This window comes from Anoplopoma fimbria, chromosome 19 (assembly GCF_027596085.1).
Source record: "Anoplopoma fimbria isolate UVic2021 breed Golden Eagle Sablefish chromosome 19, Afim_UVic_2022, whole genome shotgun sequence".
Lineage (NCBI taxonomy): Eukaryota > Metazoa > Chordata > Actinopteri > Perciformes > Anoplopomatidae > Anoplopoma > Anoplopoma fimbria.
In genome coordinates this window covers 22,219,614-22,245,888 of record NC_072467.1, presented here as the reverse complement: position 1 = coordinate 22,245,888, position 26,275 = coordinate 22,219,614, and the positions used below count along the sequence as shown (strand labels likewise).

General features: G+C 41.0%; 1 protein-coding gene across 1 annotated transcript in view; it reads left to right on the top strand.

Annotated features, from left to right (window-relative positions):
• Positions 1–26,275, top strand: part of peak1 (pseudopodium-enriched atypical kinase 1) — a 102,009-nt gene that overhangs the window by 62,662 nt on the left and 13,072 nt on the right. The window contains 2 exon segments of the mRNA XM_054620091.1: positions 11,415–14,923; positions 23,474–23,724. Of these exon segments, the coding sequence (XP_054476066.1) occupies positions 11,550–14,923; positions 23,474–23,724 (3,625 nt within the window). The 5' untranslated portion in view covers positions 11,415–11,549.

Sequence of the window (26,275 nt, the reverse complement as noted above, 5' to 3'; positions counted from 1 at the left end):
TGCCTCTCTCTCCCTCTCTCTCCCTCTCTCTCTCCCCTCCTATTTCAGCTCCTGTCTATCCCACTGCCACGGCTGTCTTATCATTCAAGCCCTCTGCCATAAACAGCAGAAAATCCCATATCCCATCTCCTCATGGCTTCAGCTTTCAGCCTCAGTTATTCCACTATTATGTACCAGACTCACGCCCTCGCTATGAACGTGCTCCGGGTGGGAAATGAGCTCCTGTCATCAGAATACTGACTTCTCTCTGGGGGATAAACATTGCCTCTCTGTGGAGAGGTGAGTGCGGTAGAACCTGATTTGAGATTTTGACGTGATCTTACCGTCTGTGGCTTTGATGCTCTACTTCTTTCCATCTCAATCTCTCCATCTCTCAGTCTTTTCAGTGGTCACTGTATTCTTTTTTCACGTCGTCTATTCTCTCCATGTTTCACAGTATCTCCATGATTCAGTGGCGCTGTATGTCTCAGTGTCATACAATGCTGAATAGCTTGTCCCCTGTTTGAATGTTGTCCTTCAAATGTCACCAAGAATTAACATGCTTTGTATAAACTATGGGCAGTTCAGGATTCTGCACATCACACGAGTAGCTAAACAATTAATATACATTTTTTTATTCATTATGTGTACAGTCGCTTTATTGTACTAGAGGTTGACCGCTTAATTTGTATCTGCGTGCATGTGATTAACTCCCCATAATAACATAAACAACAGTTAAAGGCCAAATGAAATGGCATTCATACTTCGAGCCCAGAAGAGGTGGGATCTCAGTGTCGCTCCAGCTATTCATGCATGACATAAACTACAGTTTTCAATGTAGACGAAATCAGTGATTTTTTTTCATCTAGAGTCGAACATGCTCAGGCAGGTGCTAGCGGAAAGTGTTATGCAATATTTGCAATATGTTACTCTGAAAAATATGTCAAGCTAGACCGAAGAAAGTTCTACAGCATTTCATCTCTGTATGTATTTGTTGACGTTTTACCAAGGACTTAACCTGAGCCAGGCCAAACAGCAACGATAGCAATCATATCATCTCACATCCATACAGGGTTAGTAGTATAAAGTAGTTTAAAAAAAACTATAATAATGTTTTGCTTTTCGACACACTGGTATCGTATCGGTCCGTATCGGCCAACACTCAAGGTTGAGTATAGGAATCTTGAGAAAAAAAATCTCTACTTGAAAGCATGTATCAAAGATTGGTAGCAGTAGTAGAATCATACTAATACTACTGGATAATACTATGGGTTTGAAGGCACCTTCTGAATTTGTAAAGTGGGCCTGTTTAAGCTAAACTCAGGGGGTTAAACTGCTCTTCAAACAGCTCACATCTAGACCCTGTTTGCATACATTCCCACCACTCACACACACACACACACACACACACACACACACACACACACACACACACACACACACACACACACACACACTCACTGACAAACACCTGGAGTCACCCTTATCGATTCCTCTTCTCTCCATCTAGCCAGTCAAACAGCCTGACACTGGTGTGCCTGAGTTAGGATCAATCCAACCATGTACTGTGGGGGGGTAGAGATGAGGTCGGGGCGGTGGTACTCTGGGTGCTAAACACACGGTGACATTCTCACAGTTTGTCTCTGGACACGTCTCGAATGCGTTATCTCCCTCGGAGTGAGCAGTCCTCCTGCATGTGGGCTCGCTGAGCTATAACTGATGGGGGAAGTGATGAGGGAGGCCTCAGGTGTGTACGGTGAATGGAAAAGATGAAAGGACGTTATCGGTGTGGGAGTTAGAAAATAGGCCTTTAATATTCAAATACTTCCTTTTGTGTAACAGTTGCGCAACACTTGAAATGAAGCCAGGGACACTTGATGTTGTCTTATCTTTGTTTTAATGAGATGTTATATTTGTAAATATGGATTCAAGGAGAAACTATGAGAAGTTAGATTTTTTTTCTGCTTTTTTTAAGCAAATCAAAAATTCTCAGTACACATATTTCACTCCAGTTAAATGGGTTTGAGATGCAGTTAATAGACAATGTTTATTAAAAAAAAATAATAATAATAATAATCTTGAACATTTGCCTTTTTATTTTCTTGCTGTGTGATTGTCGGGAGTTAAATCGTAAACTGTCATTTTGAAGCCTGGAGTTCTGCATTTTGGCCTTCGCCATCTTGGTTTTTTGCAACCAGTAAACAGAATTTTCAATATTGTGACCGCAGAGAAGTGACGTGAAAACGACTCTGGTTGTTGTAGCGACCTGTCAATCACAAGCCATCCAATCTATTTTACTCTAAATGGGACCATAATTTACTAAATGACAATCATTCTGTATTGAAGAAGACTTAAACTAGCATTTGAGACCATAAACTCATGTTTACAATGTTTACTGATAATAAGCTGTAATAAATCAAGGAAGAACCAGGGTCATTTTTTCATAATACAATCAGACTTCTTTTTGCAACCAGAAGAGTTGCCCCCTGCTGGCCAGTAGAGAGAATGCAAGTTTAAGTCACTTCCACATTTAGTTCACTTATCAGAACCATAGCTTTCCACCTGGGTAAATGGAGGAGAGCCAATCACACTGAGAGGTTATCTTTCTCATCGGTTCTCCTGTCGCACTGTGATTGCATTCACAGTCTTGCTAAATTCACTGTGGTTCACTGCATGCTTAATTGATTTCTTGGAACTATTTCTGCATTTTGAGTCGCGCTCAGAGGGAAATGTTTTATGCAAAAGTCTCACCAGGGTAGCTTTCAGTGTATGAAGCTCCATCCCACCACTCTTTCCTCAGAAGTTATTCTTATCCCAGAACAAGTCTGGGTCTCACTTGGGAGTCCCACAGGGCTTGTGTCTCGGTGGTAGTGGCACCAAACAGCATCTCGTCTGGCACTTCACCAGACAGTGTTCGCTGCTATCGAATTAGAAGCAGATGGTCACAGATCGAGGTCTGAACGGTTAACTCTGTGCCAGCAAGTGCAGAAAAAGCAACAGAGACCAGCTCTGGAGCTCCCCATCATATTTGACAGTCTGTGTTTTTAACGAGGCAAAGCTTTTGTTGGTTGGTGTGGTGTTTGTCATCTGTGTGACTGGTTCGTTGTTTTCAGGTCGCTGTCATTGAGAGAAAGCCACAACTGGCCCTTCTGGATTTCAAGCATTTTAGAGGGAATATAGGATTAACTCATGCATGTCGGCAAACTGTGTGTATATGTGTGTTGTGTGTGTGTGTGTGTGTGTGTGTGTGTGTGTGTGTGTGTGTGTGTGTGTGTGTGTGTGTGTGTGTGTGTGTGTGTGTGTGTGTGTGTGTGTGTGTGTGTGTGTTTTTTGCACTCTCAGCATATGCCAGCGGTCTCAGTTGTCTTCTTTCAGCTGTGAGATTTCTTTACATCTTCTTGTACTCTACCCAAAAATGTGAATCTCTGACAGCACAGATGGGAACGCTCACTTCCACTGAACACACAGATGAATGATGGACAAAACAGAGAAATAACCAGTTGAAGTTTTCTTTAACACATGGATTAATTCAATCTAGAGCTGGAATAGTTATTGGGTTGACAGAAATTCATTAATTTTGTCATAAATTACAAGAGTTTTCCTTTCTTCTGGGTTTTAAACTGTTGGCCACATAAGATAATCTTAATGTGTCACATTGGGCTCAGACATTACGATGGGCAGTGTGAACATTTTCTGACGTTTTGTCTAGAAAACACTGAATCAATTCATAAAGAAAGTAATTGTCAGATTAATCAGTATGAAAATAACAATACAGGCAAATCACAATTGAGATAAATCTGCCTTCAAATACATTTGTTGACTACAATGAATCACAGTATTTAGTTGTATTTTATTTATGTGTGTTTGTCTATAGAGAAAGACAAATGATGTCCTCCTCTGGGACATGGTAGTACTGTAGGTGTCCTATTGGGCAAGAAGGTGGCAGTATTCTTACTCCCATTTATTATTCAATGCTTGATATTGTTGTTATTTACTGTATTTGCTGTATTTATTTAGTTAACTACCTGCCAGCCTTCATAAGGGATGGAATATCAAAGTTAGACAGTCCAAACAAAAGTTACAAATCGGGCAATGGACGAGAAGTTGAGGCTTGTTTTTTTTTTTTTTGTGTTCACAATATTTAACTTTGTTTTTTATTGTAACAAGTGCAGTGAAATTGTCTGTGTTTGCTTGTCAGGGCTCAGTAGAGTTGTATTTATTGTTTGTGTGTGGTCACTTTCAAGTTTGGGCTTTGGTTGTGGTGATTCTCTAAATCTTAAGTGTGGCAGTCATTTGTTCAAGTTCTGTTTGAGGCAAAGAGAGACAGAAGGGGAACAGATTTACATATCTCAGAGTAGAGGGGGAGGAAAAAGCCTGGAGAGAAACTGCCTGAATAAAAAGTTGAAGTTGGAAGGGACAAGAAAATGGAGAGAAAAGAGACGGTGGGGGGAAAAAAGACAAACGACAAAGAAGAACTTTGGAAGAGGGAGAAGAGAGTGGGAAGAAAAAGGAAAAAAAAAGGTTTAGTGAACGGAAAACAGTTGAGCATGTGAGGAGAGACGGAGACAGGAGGACAGACTGGAGGTCAGCTGAGTTTAACAACGGGGATAAGTGCAGCCTCAGCAGTGGGGGCATCTGTAACCTGACCTTTGACCTTTTGCAGCTCCTTGCCCCAGGAACCAGTGTTTGTGTGCATGTCGGTGTGCACTTCCTGTCAGCAGTTACGCACAGTATAGTTCTAGTTAGTTATTCTGGTGAAATGCCCACAGGCTCGTGTAATTCTCCAAATGTATCACAGATCATTGAATTGATTCTAAACTGAAGAACCGCAGGCTGCTCCGTGCAACTAGAAAGTCCACACACATACACACTCCATTCCCTGAGTGGTCCTTGTATTTAGAGCCACACTGTGCATGTGTGCTGAATGTTAAAACCCTTATTATTGCTCCTCTCACTCATGCTGCAGGTGACCTGTTGACACTCCAGAGGGAATGAGATACCTCTTAAAGCTGAGCCGTGGCACACAGCAGCTATATGTAAGGACCAGATATAGAGTCAAACATAGGGTGTGTAGCACAGCAAATATCTTCAAATCAATTACTCTATGTGTATGTCAAGCCACTTTTTCACTTTTGATTCCCTACTTTATGTTTTTATACTACCAGCGCCTGAATGCATTATACGGCTGTGCAGGGGAATCCGGATTTTGAAAATACGTTTTTGAGTTTTTGCGGGCTTTTCATAATGCTAATAACAAATTGAACTAACCTAGGTTAGTCTGCCCAGGCTATTACTTGTAGAGTTCAGATTATTTTTTGATAGATTTAGATATGTGAGTAATGTTTTAAATAGTGTGTGGAAAAAAACACGAGTTTCAGTCTCTAACAGAAACACACAGTGTAGATTTGAGTGTTTTTAAAGTAACTGAAAGGCATTTAAAGGGGTTGAAAAAGCTTCCCACTCATTTAAGGATTTTTGTATGTTAATCATCCACAAGTACAGTATGTTTCAGACAAATATCTTTTGAAAGTACATTCAAATACCGACCACATTCAGCCAACAGGAGGCCTGAAATGTTCAAGTACGTTGTAGCCAATGAACGCAATGCATTTGGATTCCACTGGTACAGTTGTATATTTTTCAGAGCACTTATTATACAGAATTATTCAACAGCGAATTTTCCATGTACTGCAAAATCTGATCATCAGTGTGTCTTTGATCTTCATTGGAACTGGCAGCAGATCTAAACTCCTGGTCCCCAACAGACTTATTACAATTTTTTGAATGGGGGCTGTAGTGTGTGGAGCCAGATGGATTCAGACAGTGTGATCTGGAAAGGAGAGAACGTTGTCCCGACACATGAAAATGATCAGTTACCAAACAAAGTAAGCGTAGCGCAGGATGACGCAGCATTAAGCATAGTTAACAAATAAACTAGGCTTTAGCACTTCATATGATTGGCTCTTTCCCATCACACACACACACACACAAAAAAAAAACCCACACACAGACACACTGAGCAGATTCAGGCTCCATGCCCGAGCCTGGTTTCTCCACACTCCAAAGTTGCCAGTTTAAATTCCCCCAGTTACAATTTGCATATGTTGAACAAAAAATCCGATGAACATGAAGTTCTACATCCTTCCTAGAAACCTTCATCATAAATAAACATAATTTCTGCTTTATTAAATGGTATGTAAACACAACAATCGAAGCCCGACTAGAAACAAACTCTCACTGCTCGCTGCTACAAGCGTATCCAATGTATCGGAATCTTTTATTGCACATTTGTTTAGAAAATACATGGCTCTGCTTTACGTTGATTTTGTTCTTTTTTTTTTAATCTTTTCCAAATCTCATTCGACTCAACTACAATTACATCTTTGATGGAGAGCAGCCGTTCCTTTAGCTCAGTCGGTCATCAGTCTTTGTACATCAGGGATCCATTTAAATTATCGACGCTAATGCCTTCGCCTCATCAAATATGCATGACAAGCAAGTCTGTGATAAACAAAAACAAGACTGAGGAGAATAACTAAGCAGACATCGATACCAAGGTTTCACCAATGGAGACAAATCATTGCCTGTTTTTAATTTTTTTCTTGTATTTCTAAACTTTCAAGGAATAATTTGCATTGTAGAATCAATTTTGATGTCCAATATTAGATTGGTGGTTCGCTACAACTCTCCATATAAGAGGTTTCTCTGAGTTTTTGACAGTGAGATCAGAAAAAGTGGGCGGAAAATTAAAAGGTAGAATTCTAAAGGAAGATAGAAGAAATGTATGACTGCTCCATGTTTTCCAATAATTGCCTGAGTCTTAGTGCCGCTTCATATCTCTCAAATCAAATATGTTTTGCAGAGTCACATTGTGGACGCATGCAAAGACTGGATCAATATCACACTGTGTATTATAGAGACAATATTATAAAACAATCCCATCCAAGGAGGACAGAAATATGGTGTGTGTGTGTGTGTGTGTGTGTGTGTGTGTGTGTGTGTGTGTGTGTGTGTGTGTGTGTGTGTGTGTGTGTGTGTGTGTGTGTGTGTGTGTGTGTGTGTGTGTGTGTGTGTGTGTGTGTTTCTTTATGTTTATGGCAACAAATCCCCACTAGTACTTGTTTTTTTGCGTTCCAGAGGGTTTTGTAGTCAAACAGATATGCTGTATTGTAATTCATCCCATTTCTACTGTGTTGTGTAATATGTGTTACATAATGAATGGAACACAAAAATAGCAGTCCATTGTTTTGTCTGATGGGCGCGAGTAGGAACATTTAAATTGCGATGAGTTCAACCACAGATAGAATCTTTTTCATGTTCAACCAAAGAGGATTACATAAGCGAGAGGGATTGCTCGTTTTTAGAGAGGTCCCCCCCCACACTCTCTTTCTGTTTGCAGTCTGGAGTTATCATATTTTAATGATGTGAGCCGTGGGAACTAAAAATACTGGACTGCATGATTTAAGGAGGGATTGTTGGGCAGATGGGACTGTTGGTGCCCGCGAGGCATAACTGTCATTCAGGATAAAACGAAGTGTGTGTCTTGTCAGTTACAACATGGAACTAATATTTGCCTTTCGGCTTGATGATAATCTAACATATAAGAATGTTTTTCTGGCTGGAGGAAGGGAGCGTCGTATCAGCCCCCACTGTGGAGGGAAGGAAAAAATTAATTCAAAACAACAACGGAATTTTAATGGTGGTAAAATCTTTCCACTGGGTCTTTCTGTTGGTGGGGGGAAGAGTAGACTCTGTGACACATATTGGATATTTCTTGTTGATTCTCAGAAGCGTGATCAGAAACACAAAAGCGTGGAAAAACTGAATTATCTTGTTAGAACGCAGCAAGGGGAGATGCTTTTCATATTTCCATCTAGCTCCTCTGAAAACACAATAAGGAGTTGATTTAAACGAAAAATTGTTGCCTCTGCCACCCTCTCTGCTGTCTGTCAGGGGAGAACTAATGTAGTTACAGAGAGAGTCTGTCTGCTGTAGATCTCCTAAAAGCACATTCTGCTTTGTCTCAATGTTGGAAAAAAAGATATTGACATCCATGTTAATTGCACTTGTTTTATGCCTTCCTCTGCTTTCCCTTTTTTTCCCCCGTGAAAAGAACTTGTGCAACAGCTGCATTACAGCTGTGCAAAACAGAAATTTGTCCTGTTGTTTTTCAAAACGACAAAGGCTCGGAGTAGAGAAAATGATTCTGGATGCTGTTGTAAATGAGCAAAGTACTGATTTTGTTCCATTTAGGCAGCAACATACTTACAGTAATTACATACAGTAATTCTTTATCTTTTGGGGGCTGTACTTTGGGTGTTCATGAAGTTTCTAAAGTCTGCCACAGAAATATTCAGTGCTTACGTGTCACGTCCTCTGCAGGTTTTTGGATGATGTTTGAATTACAGTCCTTGTTTCCTGTCAGAATGCGACCTTTTGACCGGTGTGACAGGATAAATCTTCCCCCGCCCATCGCAGCTAGGTCAGCGAAGTTTGATTCAAGAGTTCCTGTCTCATTGTGTCTGTCCCTGGGCAGGTCTAGGGTGTTGCCATGGTAACATCCTTCCGTACAGGATGTGGCACCTATGACCTTGTTAGATGGATGAGAGGGGGGCCCCTGTCGATATCAGCCCCTACAGTGATATAGTCCGAGCTCTGTCTGATGAAATGAAGCTTTGGGTCACCCATGAAAGGACAGAATCGTCACTCATTACTGCTGCTTGAATTGTAGCAGAAGGGTAAAGATGGAAGGCCAGTGTTTGATAAGCATAGTGAAGCCATTTTTCAGTTATTGTATACTGCAGTCTTAAGGGAATTCATTATGCAATGTTTTGGTAGCCATTATTTATTTGATTTATCATTATCCAAAGTCAAACAATATCTAAAAGTTCATCAAAGGTTATCTCCACAGAAGTACACCCTATTCAACAGTGTATTCAAGTACTGCATGGTAATCCTTTGGCAGCCTTTACAAGTCAAACGGAGCTGGATGAGCTATCTCACCCCAGCCAGTAGATGAAATACTGCTTTAGCAAAATATCACTTAATCAGGTTTCCTGGCTGGAGGAAAAAGCTCTAAACTATTGATATATATCTCCATGGAAGAAAAGCAGATTTTCTTTACAGCAGCCAGGACGATACTCAATATCAGTTGCAAGGCTGTAATATCTTGCCTGTCACTTTCCTTTAGGATGAGCTGTGTGTTTTTTTTTTTTTTTTTTTTTCTCTTTTGGTCTGTACAGCATGAACTATATTCATGTGGTCTAGAGGGAACAATCAATCGCTAAGCAAAAATCTTTCATCTTCAAACCTTGTATCTACAAAATCCGGACGCGTAAATGTATTTATTTAAAATGTCAGCCGTGCATGTGAATCTCACCTCGTGTTTTGGGTGAGTTTCGTGGTCTACGGTGGAATAACATTTTTTGAGTGAACTGGAAAAATTGAGAACTGAAATGTCAGTAAACTGGTTTGGACTGCATCTGTAAGGTATGACTAAATGGGCATTAAACCCACAACCATATCACTGCAATAACAAAATGTCAACAAGACAACAGTAATAACCACAGTATCTTGAGACTAGCAATTCTCCCAGCAGTCCTTTTTTGAATTTTTGCAATTTATTATCAGACCAAACACTGCTGTTCAATTTAATGCGATTGAGGGCAGGGGGGGGTTATCTCAAAAGAGTTAAATTGTGTTTTATTCCTGTATTGTAAAGTTAAAAAAACTTTCTACTTTTCTTTTTTTTTCTGTTTGCCATTAATTGACCTCACTTTCCTCCTACCCACTCTCAACGTTTTTAGTGTTTTATGTTTTACTTAATAGTTAATAGATTTAGTTGAACAAATGAATTCTCATTGAAGTGTCTGCCCAGGGAAGGCTTCAGTTGTAGAAATAATATGAAAACAGAAGAAGTGTGATATTAAACTGACTTTCATGTAACAACTTTATCTTAATTGGTTATTTGACCAACATGGATTTGATGTGAATGTAAAGAAAAGTTGATTGAACAGCACTGGTAATTGGTCTAATTTATAATACTTTTGCACTGTGTAATGAAAAAACTAGAGGATGTGGTTTCCCGATTCCATAAAGTGTGACCTGGCAGGAGAACAAAACAGGATATGTGTGATATGAATGTGCCGGTGCCGATAACCTGAGACCAAGCTTGTGCTCAAGTTTTTAAATGTCAATCTTTTGTTATCTTACAAAGACTGAATGGTGTGAATGTTTAAACCTTTCATTTCAGTTGCCTTTTGGAACCTTTTTTTTTTTATATATGTCTCATTATTGATGGCTGACAGCTTATCGCCAATATGTAGTACAGTAGAAGGAGAGTGACATGTTTGTTTAGTTGTTGTTTAGCAAAATATACTCACGCACTTTTTAAAACCTACTTTATGCCAACTTTCAGTGTAGAAATTGTAGCCATTTAAATACATGGATCCCCATTTTTTTTTTTTTTTTTTTTTTTATTTTATTTTTTTACTTCAATCTGGTCTTCAACAAGGGCAATCCACGGTCTGGCCTGAAACTCAATGCATTGCCTGTATGTTTAGGATTATTGCCTTGCTGAATTGTACAGTTGTGGTGACTATGTTTATGAAGAGCTACTTGTCCTACACTAATCCTACAGTACGGATGAAAGCACCCACAAACACTTTTCCAATAGTTGAATTTCAAGTCTAGTTTGTTGGGGGGGAAAGAAGACAAACACAATTGTAACTGATCTATCTTCAGACTTGACTGCAAACTGCAAGAACTCTTCCTTCATGCCATTTGTCAGACTTCAGTGCATGTGAACTCAGCTGAAGCACTTCTGATTTTCATTTACCATGTAATTGATGTAGTTCATAGGATTTAGGACATTGAGTGTTTGATTCAATGAGTAGTATCAGTACCTTTATCTCACCTAAGCCTGGCTGAAATGGCCAACAACAACACAGGACAGCGATTCAGAAATAAGCTCTCCTAATCCTCTTCCTGTCTGCCCCTCTGCTTTCCAATTCTTACCGGTCCAGTTGAGGGTTATGGAGGAGGGGGTTATGGAGGAGATGGATGACTGCCCTATTGGATGGATTGGCTGCTATGTAGAGGAAGTTTGCCACCTAATGGTGAAATTGTAGCACTACCTTCCTATTTCATTCTCTATTTCTGACTCAGTGTATCCTCTTTACTTCACCTCAGCACTGTGTGTGAAACTGTATTATTTGTATAATGGGATCTAATTTTCCTTGTTTGGGTCAATATTTTGGTCCTGCATGTGTGTATTCCTTTGGAATTAACTAAGTTTCTAAATTCTCTGTTTAGTTAGTTTAGATTATGTATTTTTGGCAAATATATCAAATAAATGTGTTTTAAATTGAATAAACAATTCAAATTTTGAAAGATTTTATTTAATTTATACCTTTTTCTCCTGTTCTCCTTTTCAGGTCCAGTATCCCCCACATTTGAGGCTTGAATCATTTCCATCCTTGTTGTTCTACGGTCAGTTCCTGTAGCCCGTAGCTTCATGGAGGGGTTTCCTGTCCACTGACCCAGCAGGCTGCCTCACTGGACCAGCAGCCATGTCCGCCTGCAGCACCTTCACCGAGCACGTTTGGAAACCAGGCGAGTGTAAGAACTGCTTTAAACCCAAGAGTCTGCACTGTCTGGCTCAGAGTAGTGGAGGGAAGCCTCCTCCTGAGCAGAGGTCTCCGACAGCTCAGCAGCAGAATCCAGCTCCCGTCGGGGCTAGAGCGAACACAAATCTTACAATCAACTCCCAGAGGGCTGGCGGTGGGTCCGCCCGCTCGGGACACTTCCGTCCACCCGTGGCTAGGAAGCCGACCATTGCTGTTAAGCCCACTATGATGCTGCCCTGCTCCTCTGCGGGACTGGATTCAGATGGCAACTTGCAACGACCACCAAATGTAATAGAACAGGGCAAAACATCAGCCTTCACGGTCTGGAATCGCAATGGACTGAACTGTAAGAGGCCTGGTGGACCCAGAAACAACAACGAAGGAGAAGATGGCAGTGAGGAGATTGAAGGTTATGGACATCTTAGCCCAAGGACCCCTAGTGGAAATAACAACAACAGTGGACTTACAGATGTCCTAAAAGAAATTGCTGGGTTAGGCCCTGGCCCCAGCATCCCACCCCTTTGCGGTTCCAAAGACTTGTTTTGGGGACGAATCAGTAGTTCATACCGACGGTCGTTGGAAAGAGGCCTTCCAGCGTCCAGCTGTCTCGCCATGGGAAGCAGCGGTTGTGGCGGTGGTGGCACTGCTCAAAAACGGGTTTCTCTCAGCGATAGCTCTGAGGTCATCAGCACAGAAGGTGGTCGCTTTTGCTACCCCGAGTTTTCCAGCGAAGATGATGAGGAGGATGAGGACGAAGAGACTGAACATGATGATGAGCATGAAAGCTGGGATGAAAGTGATGAAGAGTTACTAGCCATGGAGATCCGTATGCGAGGCCAACCACGATTTTCAAATTTCCGTGCTGCCACAATGTCTCCGGTTCCCTTTGCTGCAGGGAAAAAGTGGAATACCGTGCCACTACGCAACCGCTCACTACAGCGGATTTGTGCAGTGGACTATGACGATAGCTATGATGAGATCTTGAACGGATACCCCTCCATGGACTCCAATGGAGTTCTTCTTCCTTATGGGCACCATGACATGCAAGGCAGTGGTTTCCTATCGAATTCAGAATCTACCACTTCTCCGGAATCCTCGTCGTCACTACCAGAAGATTCTCGAACAACTTCGAGCAGTGGGAGCGGGCCCCCCTGTGCTTTTCGCAATGGCTTGCATTCTCCCACAGCTTCTAAGGCACCTGTCGTCTGCACTTCTAGCCCCAGAAAGGAGCCCGTCCACAGGGCACTGAGTCCCCTCAAGGTGACTGAAACACACAAGGCTGTTCTGGCCATTAGATTAGAAGATCAAGATGGCAAAGAAGGCACGCCAATGCCCCAGGCCCTTCCAGGTCAACCCGTCACAATCAGTTTTAGTCCCACGGAGGAGCAGGCTAAACCGTACCGTATAGTGAATTTGGAAAAATCACTAATCTGTAAGCCTTACACTGTGGTGGACGTGTCGGCATCCATGGCCAACAAAGACGGACAGACTCTAGACTCTACTACAAAACCCAAAAACCCGTCAATGCCTTCCAGCCCAACATCATTCTGTAGCACACCTTTAGGTCATCCCCTGTCTCCAACCTCACCTCTGTCTCCTTTATCTCCTGCAATGCCAACATCACCCACATCTGTAGCAATGCCAGGTCCCCCCCGTAGGAAATCAGGGAACATACGCTACCAAGAAGTGTGGACATCAAGCACAAGTCCTCGCCAAAAGATACCTAAAGTGGATCTAGGGGTTGGGAGTAATCCTTGCCCGTCCATCCCTACTCAGCACTGCAGCCACAAGTCAGCTCCCACTTCTCCCATTTCTGGGCTTTCTTCCTCCCGAACTGTCCCCGTCAAATCTTCCAACTTATCAGAGATCAAGTTTAACAGTTTCAACAATGCAGGCATGCCTCCTTTTCCCATTATAATTCGAGATGAACCAGCCTATGCCCGCAGCTCCAAGAATGCTGTTAAGGTACCTATTGTTATCAATCCAAGTGCATACGACAACCTGGCTGTGTACAAGAGCTTCTTGGGACTCAGTGGGGAACTGCCCCAGCAAAAAGGGGTAGGTAGTAGGGTAACAAGCCATACTTATGAAGAGATTGGGTCCTCTGAGAGTGTCCAGTCGTCCACAACTGAGAAAACCATCTCTGGTAGAGGCACATCAGAAAGAGCCTCTTTTGAAGAGACAAAAGCTCCAACTGAGGCAGCGTCAAAGGCACCAAATTTACAACCTAAAACCACTACAGACTCTAGTGCTGTGACAAACACTGTGACGAGCTCCGCTGTTGGAGCCCACTCTCCCTCTACATCAACAAATTCCCCTGCCGTTCTTGCCATTACTGCAAACCTACCTAAAACCAGCACTACTGCCAATGCTGTTGCACACACTTGCAAGACAAGTGAAGACGCTAAATGCAGTAAAGATGACAACACAGACTTAGCTTTGTCTTCTGGGACAGTGGCAAGCCATAGGGAGGAGGCCAGTGCTGTGCTTTTACAAATTGTTGCCTCCATCCAGCCTCCACAGTCTCCTCCAGAGTCGCCCTCAATACAATCCAATAACTGTAGTTCTGAGGAGCTTTACGCCCTCCCACCTGATGCCATGAAGGAGACCCTCACCCGACCCAAGTCTCTCTTTTCCGCAACTGATGGCTGTCTTTCCAAACCCAAGAAAGACACGCCCTCCAAAAATTTGTCTAAATCCCAGAGTGCCTCCGCTGCTGTCCCACTCTCCAGCCCCAGGTCAGAGCCCAATGCCCCCTTCCCCCCTCCTCGATCTACATCTTCCCCTTACCACGCTTCTAACATCCTCCAGAGACATTTTGGCAACTGGACCAAGAGCTCTGCCTCCAGTTCTCCTGTACGACCAAGCGAAGGTGAAGCAAGTCCAGGTGGAGAGACTAGACGTATTGCAACAGAAAGCTCCAAACCCAAGCGCTGGATCTCCTTCAAGAGCTTTTTTCGCCGGCGGAAAGACGAGGATGAGCAGAGAGAGAGGGTGGAGAGGGAGAAGGACAAAGGCAAGCTCGTTGGTATTGACGGAACGGTCATTCACATGCTTCCACCACCACCCATCCAACAGCATCATTGGTTCACCGAGGCCAAGCCAGAGGATCCCACACAGAAACCAACCATCATCTTCACCTACAAACCAGAAAGTGGCAGCACCCCTGATGACGGAGAAGGAGAACTAAGAGTAGAGGAGTGCAGGGAAAATGCACTGCTGACACCAGATGAGAGCAAGAAATCTGGACCTCTGAGCCCGGGGCGAACATCACCTTCACTCACCGCTGGATGTGAGCTCACCAGCAAGGATATCAGGTAACTGTCCAAGATTTGAATCTCTCCTCTGATTCCAATGTATTAAAACAGATGCCCCCATGACCAGAGTAAAGCTTGTAACAGTAACAATTCAAAGTTAAAACTGGGGTTTAACCAGCTGGTAATATGCTAAACATCAAATGGGATTTTTATCAGAATACTGTGAAGGAAAAATAAGCTACTTAACTAAACACAGATGGCAGAGGCAGATAAACCCAAACCAATAATTAACATGGGCAATGTGGAGTTGTTAATGAGGGTTAATGAGGATCAAATTTGGCATCTTATTATTTGCTTGGTTCGCTCATGGGCATAAAGTAGATATAAGACCTGTAAGATTGTGGCCCTTAGACAGTTATGCTGCTATTGAAACCCTATAGAAAGATTGAACTTCATACTTTAAGCTGTTATAAGATGACTATTGCTTTTCCATGTAATGTGTCTTTGTCTCTAGTGGAGTTCTTGGTAATCTGTCCAAGTCCACTCATGCTCTTCCTTCATCATCTTTTCGCTGATTATTAAATTCACATTCAATACCTGTGTTGCCATTACCCACATGCATTCCCTTCAGAGCACTCATGACACTCAGCTCATAATTAAGATGCTCAACCTTTGCCAGCGGCTCCTCCAAAGTGCCAGGGATGCTCCCCCCCCCCCCCGCCCCTATCGTACAGATCGCTCATCACAGGTTCTAGAGATGTTTGATCCTGCTCGCCCACTTTCCCCAGCCAACTGCATGGACTGTACGGCCTGTGAGGTCTCTTCCTTAATGCCATCTATTACCTGAACAGCAGGCTCTGTGCTCAGCAGTTCTCCCTTCAGAATGGGACCTCACAGTGTGTTACAAGTCATCCCACAGCAGCCGGATCAACCTTTAGTGTATTAATCACTGCTTTAGATGGCGTATTCCCTTTAGCTCCTCACATTACATCAAAGACTCACTCTCTCTCTCACACACACACAGTTACTCACAGCAATCCGTCTACTTGGCAGTGTAGTTGCTGTATTCTTGCGTAATAAGTTCATTATTTGTCTTTGACCTGCTGTTGTACTTTGTGTTTGTTTCTTGGGGTAAGCTTCCTGCAGTGTGACTAATGGTGCCAGATAAAGATACTCCGGATACACTTTATTTTTCTGTCCTAAATTATAAGCTTGTTTCTGCTGAACATGACTTGTATTTTTTGCCTTAGAAATAAAGCGAAGTGCCCAGATATGCTCAAAGATGGTAATTAGTGAAATGGATGCTGCGGTGGGTCCAAAAAACAACCTCGTTCATCAGGAAAGCTGTGTAGTAAAAGTACTGATAATAATGTGGAGGACTAATCATTAAGACAGCAGGTTGGATAATGCACTCTCCATTTTGTGTCGATCGTTATTTTAGCACAATATTGACAAGCACATTTGTTGACAGCAGAAAAATACAATACATGATTGGATCAATGAATTCATCTAGTAAGGTTAAAAAAAATATCTGCCACTTTACTTTAAATTTAGGGAACTCATCCCAAGTTCTACAGTCGGTGATTTAATAATTAATCATCTGACTCATCCTTGTGTACCTGGCACAATCAGTTGGTTAGAAATAGTCATTTCCTATTACGCTAAATTTCATCACACCTGTGCTATTTTTTCAGTGTTTGCAACATTATTCAAATGCACGTGGAAATACAAATATAGGATGCAAACTGACTAATTAGTTAATATTTTATAAAAGTCGTGACTGGGCAGCCTGCAAAAGAAAAGGTTCCTTTATCACAGGAAAGCCTTTTATGGTAAGAAAGTAGGAAACACTTAACTGACAAAGGCACATTCCCAATCATTTTGTAATCAACACAGAAAAGCTAAGTGAAGCCAGACGCTGTGCAGCATTTTCACTTTGGTGTATTTTGGGCGATGTAATGGGAGGGTGTCATTTAGCTCCCAATGTGTTTCACAAAATACATCCCACAGCTACTGATTAGTAGGAACAGCACTGCTGAATAGTTTCCTTAGCAATCATCGCACCTACTTACAGTTTAGATCATGAGCAACTTGTTCAGATGTTCTTGTTCATCTTCTCACCTGATCCGTCACATTTTGACTTCCACCTTACACCATCTAGTTCTGCCAACCTCATATTATCCATATTTTCAGAAGTGTCTTTCAAGTTGGTTGGCTTTCCACCATCACTGTCTCTATTTGGTGGTAATTTTTGCTCCTCTTCCATGCCACATTTCTCTCCTTTGAGCCCGGAGCACTGTGAACTCTTGTATTTTTCTCTCTTCCATCCTGTCAAGAACTCGTTCCCATTCTGTCTCCTTTACAGATTCCCTGCTCCTAAAGTTTCAGCACTAGTCATCTTCTTCCTGTCTCGTCTCATACTTTATAACAAGTTGTACAAGAATCAAGTATGCGCTGCTTTTGCTATTAATACGGGCTGTCAAGGAGATGCAACGCTATAACTGGGTATATGATGGTGTACTGTATTTATTAGAGAGAACCCGGTCAAAGTTGGTGTAAAAGAAATTGTTTATTTTTTTGTGTCTGCGTCGTAGAAGCTAAGCTGGATTTGTCTCCAGAGTGATGTCAGCAGTGAAGATGAACTAATAACCAATATTCCTCAAACTAAATACATATCCTGTTTATAATAAACAATAAGTACTGAAAAAATGCCAAATAGCTGTTTTGCAATAAAAACATTCATTCACTTCTATATATGGAATAGCCAACAACGTTAGTACTTTTTTTCTGCAGTATTCTACACGACACATTCACATACTGTCTAACCACAATAATATAAGTCAATGTAAAATCATACTTAAAGTAGACCAGATTTAATACTTCCTCTTACAATCATTCTTTTGTTATCCTGCCGTTTACAGCCTTCACTGTGAACGTGTTAATGATTAACTCATTTATTTACTTTATGTATTGCTAGTGGGTTACGGTGTTTCTTACCTGTCTATTTGATGTTTATCTCAGGTATTTGGCACATGGTTTTTGAGTTGACCCTTACACAGAAAATAGATAAACATCTCCTTTGAGTGTAAGCTTCCTGCGTTGATGTGGAAGACGATGTGACAAAATCAAAGCCTGCAGAAAGAATGTATTTAAGTCTCACAGGGAAACATTCTGTAAAAGCCAGTCTGGTTTTTAATTACTTCACTTCCTCCAGTTTTATAGAAGGTTGTACAGATGTGTTGTTCTGTGTGCTTCTGCAAAGTACTGTAGTTTAAAAGTCTAGTGTGCAACCAAAGCTGTTTCTAAAATGAGCTATTTATAAGTTAATCCTTGCTGTTGAAAATATGTCACCATAAACATGTTTAGTCCCACTTGCTCGCACTAACCTCCATTGAGGACAAATTGTAATATTGTATGTCTCAATTTGAGAAAAAAAATAGCTTTGGTGCAAATGTATTTTGCAGTTCATTTAAGGGCTTTTTAAAAAAAAACTGAATCGTTTCTGGTTAAACAGACCAGCAGGTCAGTGGTTTGATGTCATGAAAAGGTCACACAGTCATTCTACAGACCTTTTGTTTTGATTGGCAGTTGAACAGTTAACAATGTTTCATTTTTATTGGCTTCCAGTGGGCGTGCTCTGCAGCAGCACTAACACACGTTACCTTAGGCAGGTAAAAGCATTCAGAGAGGGGGGAGACGAGGGAAGAACACATGCTGGAAAATACTTTTTGATTCTTCGCAGCTGGCCAATCCTGCAATTACAGCTCGACCTAGAATGTGAATTCACTTTTGCCTTGTATTCAAGGTTTCCAGATGGGAAACTGTGTGAGCCAGTACAGTGGGTAAGAACTAAAACCCTTTTCTCTCATTCACTTCTGTCATGTGACCATCCAGTCCATTGGAAGTCTTATTGACTCAGTAGGGAGGAGAGGTTTTTTGAGATTATGTAAAGTGTGTTGTGGATCAGAGATTGTTCATTTCTCGTAACAGTGAAATGCACTGGGGCAGCTTCACACTGTCTGAACAAGTCAGGTCCTGACATTGAAATGTGTAGCAGCCATAAAGGTATTTATTGTGTCAAGGGCCTCTCAAGTTGTGAATCCACACTGGAGGTTATGTGCTGGGAATCGTCTTCTTTGTGATTTAATGCTCTTTTGTGTAGTTTTGTAGATCATTTACGTTCAGTTACAACCAGAACCATGTTAAGACATCAGTTCTCGTTGACAGTATAGGGAAGAATAAAAGAGGAAACGTGCAAGTCAGGCCACTAACAAATTTTCTGCGTCTATTATAACGCACTCTACTACAGTATATGCCGTTTTATGTTTGCAATTTTATCCATTCTTTACGCCTCCATCTTTGCAAAAGTTTACTTACTCTTTGTTTTCTAGTCGGATCACAACGACATAATGGGCCTTTTATATCAGCTGTCTGCTGCTGGCAAGTGCAAAAGTAATGCGCTGTGGCAACTCAGGGGCTATTGATCGACCCTCTTTAAAAGAGACACAGAGGGCTTCTGGTCTACAAAGACAGATCATAAACATGTCAGATCTGTTGTTTTCCACAGACACACAGAGCCCGGGGGAGGGGGTGGACACATGGGCAGCTGTTATCTTTGAGTGCTCAGTTTTCTATCTCGTCAAGGTAAAAATATTGCAAAAACACTTTCTTATGAAATTCTTGGCAGTGTAATAGTAATTGCACACAAAAAAAGACTTTAAGAAGAAGATTAGCTTCCATTGTGTTTGGAGGATATGACAATGATAAGCTTAATAATGGAACTTAAACCCTCAAAAAAAAATAAAACTGTATTCCAAGTCCAACTGTTCCAGCGTCAGATTCAGCACTTGGTTTTACACTCTTTATGACTGGCTGTGAATAATTGGCAAGTTTGTTGGTGATAGTAGAATTTTTCTTTTGTTTTTACTTTTGCATAAGACGCTTTAAAAGAGTGTTCTTCAGGTCAAAAAAAAAAAAAAAAAATTGGACGTTGTCTTCTGAGCTGTACTTCTTTCTTAATAGAGACTTTTGCACATGATCACATACATCATTAGTCAAATAACAATATGTGTAATCACACTTCCAGTCAAAGGTAATGACACATCTGACTAATACAAACAATACTGCCAACCTGCCCCACCCATCACAACACCTATGACACCAGCTCTGTGAACTTTTTATGACCTTTTTACCTATTTTTTGATTCACTTTGAGCTCATTTTAATAATAAAAAAAATGATTATACAGCATTAGGAAAAAGAAGATAAGTAGCTAAAAAAAGATCAAAACTCAAAACAGCAGTGCCAGTAAAAAAATATGCCACCACAACAACGTCTGAAACTCAGAGCAGATGGCAGGGCCAGACACTTTCCAAAGAGCGAGGTGGCAGGTGTTTCGTGTTTTACAATCAGGGTTAAAATCTACAGTAGTTTAGAAGGTCACCCGGCCTGGGTGGTCACAACCCAGGTGGCCTGAGGTGGTTATGTATCACTCGGGTCAGATTGAAAGGCCACGGCTGAAACTGTTATCAGATCAGAGGGCAGTAATCAGGGTGCTTTCAGTATCTTATTTACTGCCATCAGAATGGCAGACCGATCCCAGATGGCTCTCGATGAAACACCAGCTGTTGAGATTTATTCAGCGTGGAGTAGCAAGACACAGATACCCAGGTGACTGGAAAAAAAACCAACAGATTGTTACTTGATGTTGTGGTTAACTTTAATTAAAAGCAAAGGCTTTGTTGAACAAAATGTGGCTTTCTTAGCTCTTCATGTTTTTGTGCAGCTGCTGTTGTTCTCCCTGCTTCATCCAGTTGTCATAATGTATAAGTTTGCATTCTGCATAGCAACTTGTCAGTGGGATTGCACATTAAGTGTAACTTCTATAATAACGGTTTTGTGATGAAGGGCTGTATACAAATTTGAAATGATGCTCTTTAGTTAGCAAATGTTTGTGTTCATATCTGATCATACAAGTATATCAGTTAGTTAATTCAATATCTGACATTATGATACAAAGAAAACAGATGAAGGAAGTTTCCTAAAAACCACTTTGGTCGATATTTGACGGACAAGACTGGCTTCATTCGACAGTGCCATTGCTGTCAATTATTTCTCCAAGACAGAGGTTTAGCTGGAATGTTACATACAAATATATTTGGCCCTCATTGATACATTTTCAGTCTATATTAAAGATGACCTGTTGGTAAATGTCGGCTGTATTTGTTTTCTCGTAAACAAACAAAAAGTATGTAAGATTCAGTTTTGTAAGCAGAAAAGAAATATCCGTTTTTTTGAAATCTTAAGTAAAGAAGTAAAAATCAAACACTAAAGTATGGTTTCACGTTTTGTACAACTTTGTCATTTGCAAGTGACTTCATCATTTGGAGTTTTGATGGTAAAAGGAAATGGTATTTCTTGGTTTTGCAAATGTTTTGCGAGGAAGGACATTCAAACTCAAAACGTTTGTAATGTCTGAAGAAATAACCAGATCCTTGAGGTCCATCAAACATGTTGAATGCATTTTCCTCCTCACAAAACATTTGCAAAGATATATTTTTTTATTTAAAACCAGGGATGGATCAGAAAGGCCACTGACTAACAGCAGGTCCTGAGTCTATTAACTCCAATAGGAGAGGTTAACGTGAGCAAAGACTTCTTTTGCCCGATGGTCGCTGAAGTAAATATTGGACTTATTCTTTTCAAGCCACATATCTTCTTTCTGTCTTTCTTTTTAGACAGAAAAATCAACCTTGTTTGAGACCTTTCTCTGTTTCAGCAACACACTCTCGCCAGATCTGGCAACACGGATATCCCTTCTCTCTGTGTCAAAATGTTAAGCTGACATCAGCAGTTGTTTATGAAAGTCATAGCTAACTAACTTTCATGCTACATGTGGCTGCTAGCTGTTTTACTATCTAATGTAAGAAAAGGAAAATATAAATGCATTAGGCAGCGGCCACTTAGGAAACAGGACGTTTTTTTTACCATTTCATACCATTGGTGCAGCTTGTAATGCGTCATCTTCGTTATAGAGCATCTCCGCCTGCGTTCTTTACATCCATGTTTACTTCCTAGCAGTCATCCTCCTTCCTGCCTTTTCTGGCGCGTTACTACAAATCTTTGCGAGGTACTGCGTCCTGTACGTCATTAAATAATGTGAAACCCTTTGCGGGAATGTATAGCACATCACTCCTGTGTATGTTTGTCCTCCTGTGACAAACACAACGAGGACTCACTCATAAAGAACTTCTCTACTCGTGTTCAAAAACCTCACATAGCACCTTTAAATTCAAACTGGTTTTCCGATCCATTTCAGACATGTCGGAAACATTTCACTTGCAGTGCGATGATATTCCGACGCAATTACGGTCCTGTCACTTCCTTACTCAGACTCATACTGTCTGTGGCAGATTGCCTGCACAACCTGCGTGTCTGGAGGCAGCTATAGCTCCAGTATAGGACACGTCTGGTCAGAGCATCTCCGGGGCTTTCACACTGTGATTGGAGTCACAGTGCCAGCTCAACTCTCTCAGTCATAACACACACCCTGAGTAACTGTAAGCTATGACCTAGATTTCTAGTGCTCACAGCTCAGCTAGACCAGTGTCGGTACAGTATGAGGTAAACGGCCACCGTTATAGGGATCATTATATATATTCATCTCTGCTGTAAGAGCAGCGTTAAAAACAGACGTAAAACACAAGCAGTCATAGAGATGACAGACGTCGTGTTTCTTAATGCCGCACTCCGATCTCCTGAGGTTACAGTTCACATCAATGTCACAGCAGTTTAAATATATCCGTCAGCAGAAAAGTAGATCCAGTTTTTTTTTTTTTCATTTTGTGTTCTTTAGTCTATCTTGTAGGCTTCAGAATGCCTCTACGCTCCGACAGCTTTGTTCAGCATCATATTTTTCCTTCTTTAAAGAGAGCTAATAATCACTTTTGAGTCTGTCACCTCATCATCACGCCTTCTGATCAATCTGCTGCGGTTGATGAAATTCATCTCACCTCATTAAACACCTCAAATCATCCACGCCCGCTTTCACAGAGGAAATCTTCAAAACGTATTATCACCCGCCAGTGTGACCCGGCTTCGCCTCTTTCTTGCACTTTCCCTCAGGCAACGTATGTGTAGTTGCATTTAAAGCACGCCAGGCTTCAAGTGCCCCCCCCCTTCCACTTACAATCGTGCCGGCTCTAATTCATCACTTGCAAAGAGAAAAACAAAAGCATTGTTTTATGTGTTTTCTTCCTAGCCTGTGATGTTAGATACAGTTATCCGTCAGAGACTAAATGGACGACGACAGACTGAAGCCCTCATCAAAGCGGCTCTTTTATCATCTATAAACACTACAGTGTCTCAGCAATGGAGCTCCCTATTATCATTCCGTTCTATTGTGACTTATTATGCAGAGAATTAAATCACAGACAGAATAATGAACCAAGTCAAAGCAGTGGGGAAACTATTATCCTAGATTACAAACACAAAGGGAGAAAGGAAAGAATACTAATTTCAACAGTCTGTTAATAGAACAAGTATTCCACATTTTCCTAACTATTGGAGCCATGCCTCTCTCTCTCTCTCTCTCTCTCTCTGTCATCTGCAGCCAGGTACCGGTGGTCAGTGCCAGCAATGCCAGGGATCGGGAGCTGCCCGGTGTCGCCTCCCTGCCTGCCAAAGTGAATCTGGGGCTGTTGCTTGGGGAGGTGGAGGCGGGCCACGCCAGCCAGGTTGCCACACCAGCCTCAGCCAGCGAGGGCAGCGCCAGCCTCGGAGAGCCGGAGGAGGACGGGAATCACTCCCATCACTCCCACTCTCCCGCCTCCAGCCACTGCAGCGCCACGTACTCCAACCTGGGTAAGAACGACACACGCAAGATGATTTGTTGGCCCGAAAACTGTTGTATCATAAAGCTGAAAGCGTGTACATGAAACATTCAACCAACAAGTGGTGATGCCACAAAGTCTGCAAGCTGTTATGGTTCAAATGAGCATGTTCCTTTTGCGTAGGACTGATTTTCCACTCTCCACAAAGTGACAGTACACTAAACCTGCCATTACTTTATGCATTATCTGATTTTCACCTAGATTTTATGCTATTATGCTTCCACAATTGTAAGTTTCCTTCTGCAAAAGACAGTTATTTAAGGTTCTCTTGCAACTCAGAATATACTACATTTAAAAGGTGAAGATAAAACATGCAAATTGGCTGCTAAAGATGCGCCACAAAAAAAAAAAAAGGTCTGCAAATGGTATATTTTTCCAATTTGCAGTCGTTGTTTTGTATTGATTGGAATTTTTATAATACTTGACACATTTTTTTTGTATTTGAACGAAGAAGAAAGCGTCAAACATGTCTCCGTACGGAAGTTCTGTTAAGCATTGTTGTAACTGTAACTGAAGTCAGTGGATGGATCTGTCAGTCCTCAGTATCTTCAGATACAAAGTTTCCTTCAGCATCAGCACACCTCCTCAAGTGACAAGTCATAATTTATTCCATGTTAAAACAGCTGGAGCTCTATTTTGACACATCTTGTCACATTGATGCAGCTTTTAACCGGGAATCAGGAATAACTCAAATGATGTTATTTCAGCTGAAGGTGAAAACTCTTTGCTCTGAGGTTGGTTCTCCTTTTTTTGTGGGGCTGCTTGTGTCCCTGCTGGGCCCGGACCAATTCTCATCAGGGCCATTTTTTTGGCAGATTTTTGTACAGACCTACTCTGTCTTAACTTCTCTGTCTTATTGCCTTTGTCTCTTTCTATTGTTTTGTTTCTGAAAAGCATATTTTTTATTATTGATGCGTTTGGGGTGCACTAATTACCACATTACAATTATATGTATTGCACGACTGACCACAGAACTGCTATTAGTCTGATAAAAGCTTTTACACTTATATTACACCTGAGACTAATTATTATAATATCTTTGTTCTTTAAATATTTTTAATTGTCTAATCTTACACGTCAATGTTTAAATCCACTTTGAAAAAGGCATGAAAGTCTCTGGCACTTCTGCAACCTGATTTTTTCCACTAGCAGGCATTTTCAGATGACTCCTCTGCTTGTAACTGTAGGGCACAAATCTAATCTTTTAAGGCAAATAAAAACATTTTACATTTAAATTACAGCTAAAGAAGGTCTGATTTATTCTTGTGAAGCACTTTGTGATCTTCTTCTATGAAAGGTGCTATATTAAATCAACTACACTTATTTGCCCACAAATCTGTGTTATAATTGTGTATTTCTGTTTTCTCTAATCCTATTCTTAAGATGAGACACTACAGTTAAAGAGAGTTAACATTTAGAACTAATAGATATCTCCGTGAAACCTCCCCAGTTGAGAACTTACAATAAGACATTTATGTGTAACAAGTTTTCTAAAAGTGTATGATTAAATTTGCAGATTAGGCATTATCTTTTTTAATATGTGTTAATTGGCACCCAGTTAGAGCGTGAACTCATGTACTAAGGCTGAGTCTTAACGCAGTGGCCAACGTTCAATTCTGACCTTTCAGTCCTCATCTATACTGTCAAATAACGCCAAGATAGCCCTCCAAAAAGTCATCTTAAATTAAAAGAAATATGGTCTAATTTACATACAATTCCAGGAGAGAAATCTGACATCTGACTCCAAGTACGGTCAAAGGTTTCTACCAAGGGGATTTTTAGATATCTCTTTTTATCTCTCCACAAGTCATCCAACAGTCAAAACAAAATCTATATCCGCCATGTGCCATAAATCAGGCTATGAATTATGTATGAACAAACTCCAAAAACCTTCAGAATATAGATAGGAATGGAATTGGAAAGTTTGGTGTATTAAAGTGCTACTGAAGTGGAGATTTCTGGCTCCAGTATGAGAAAGTACCTAATTTCGTGAGAAGGACCTTGAAAGATATGTATTGTAAAGTCCCAAATATTTCCATAAACATATATTACACTACAAGTGAATAAGCCAATTTTTTACTAATAAATACCATGACACCTCCCAAGGTAATAACTTACATTATGACAATTATTTTGTTTGCAAATAGACAAAGTATAGTTATATAAACACCTCAATGTGTACATTGGATGTTTTCTTTTCACTAGTCTGAAAGAAGCAGCACAAAATAACACAAATATTGACCTGTGCATGAAAAAAGATGTTTCAGCATGGGTAAGTCTCCCCTGTTTAACCAGACCTGTTACTGGGTCCACCGCTGTGGCATAGTCTCAAAAATTGCGATGGAGGATGGTTGTTATCCATAAATCAACTGTATGTTGTCAAAACTATGTCTTATCACGAATAATTTAACAATAAAGTCGTACAAATTTCACCTTGGTAAATATACAAGCAAGTTTTGTTCAGAATATTTTTTCATCCCTCTACAATAACATGCTTAGTATCACTGGAAACTAAAAAAACA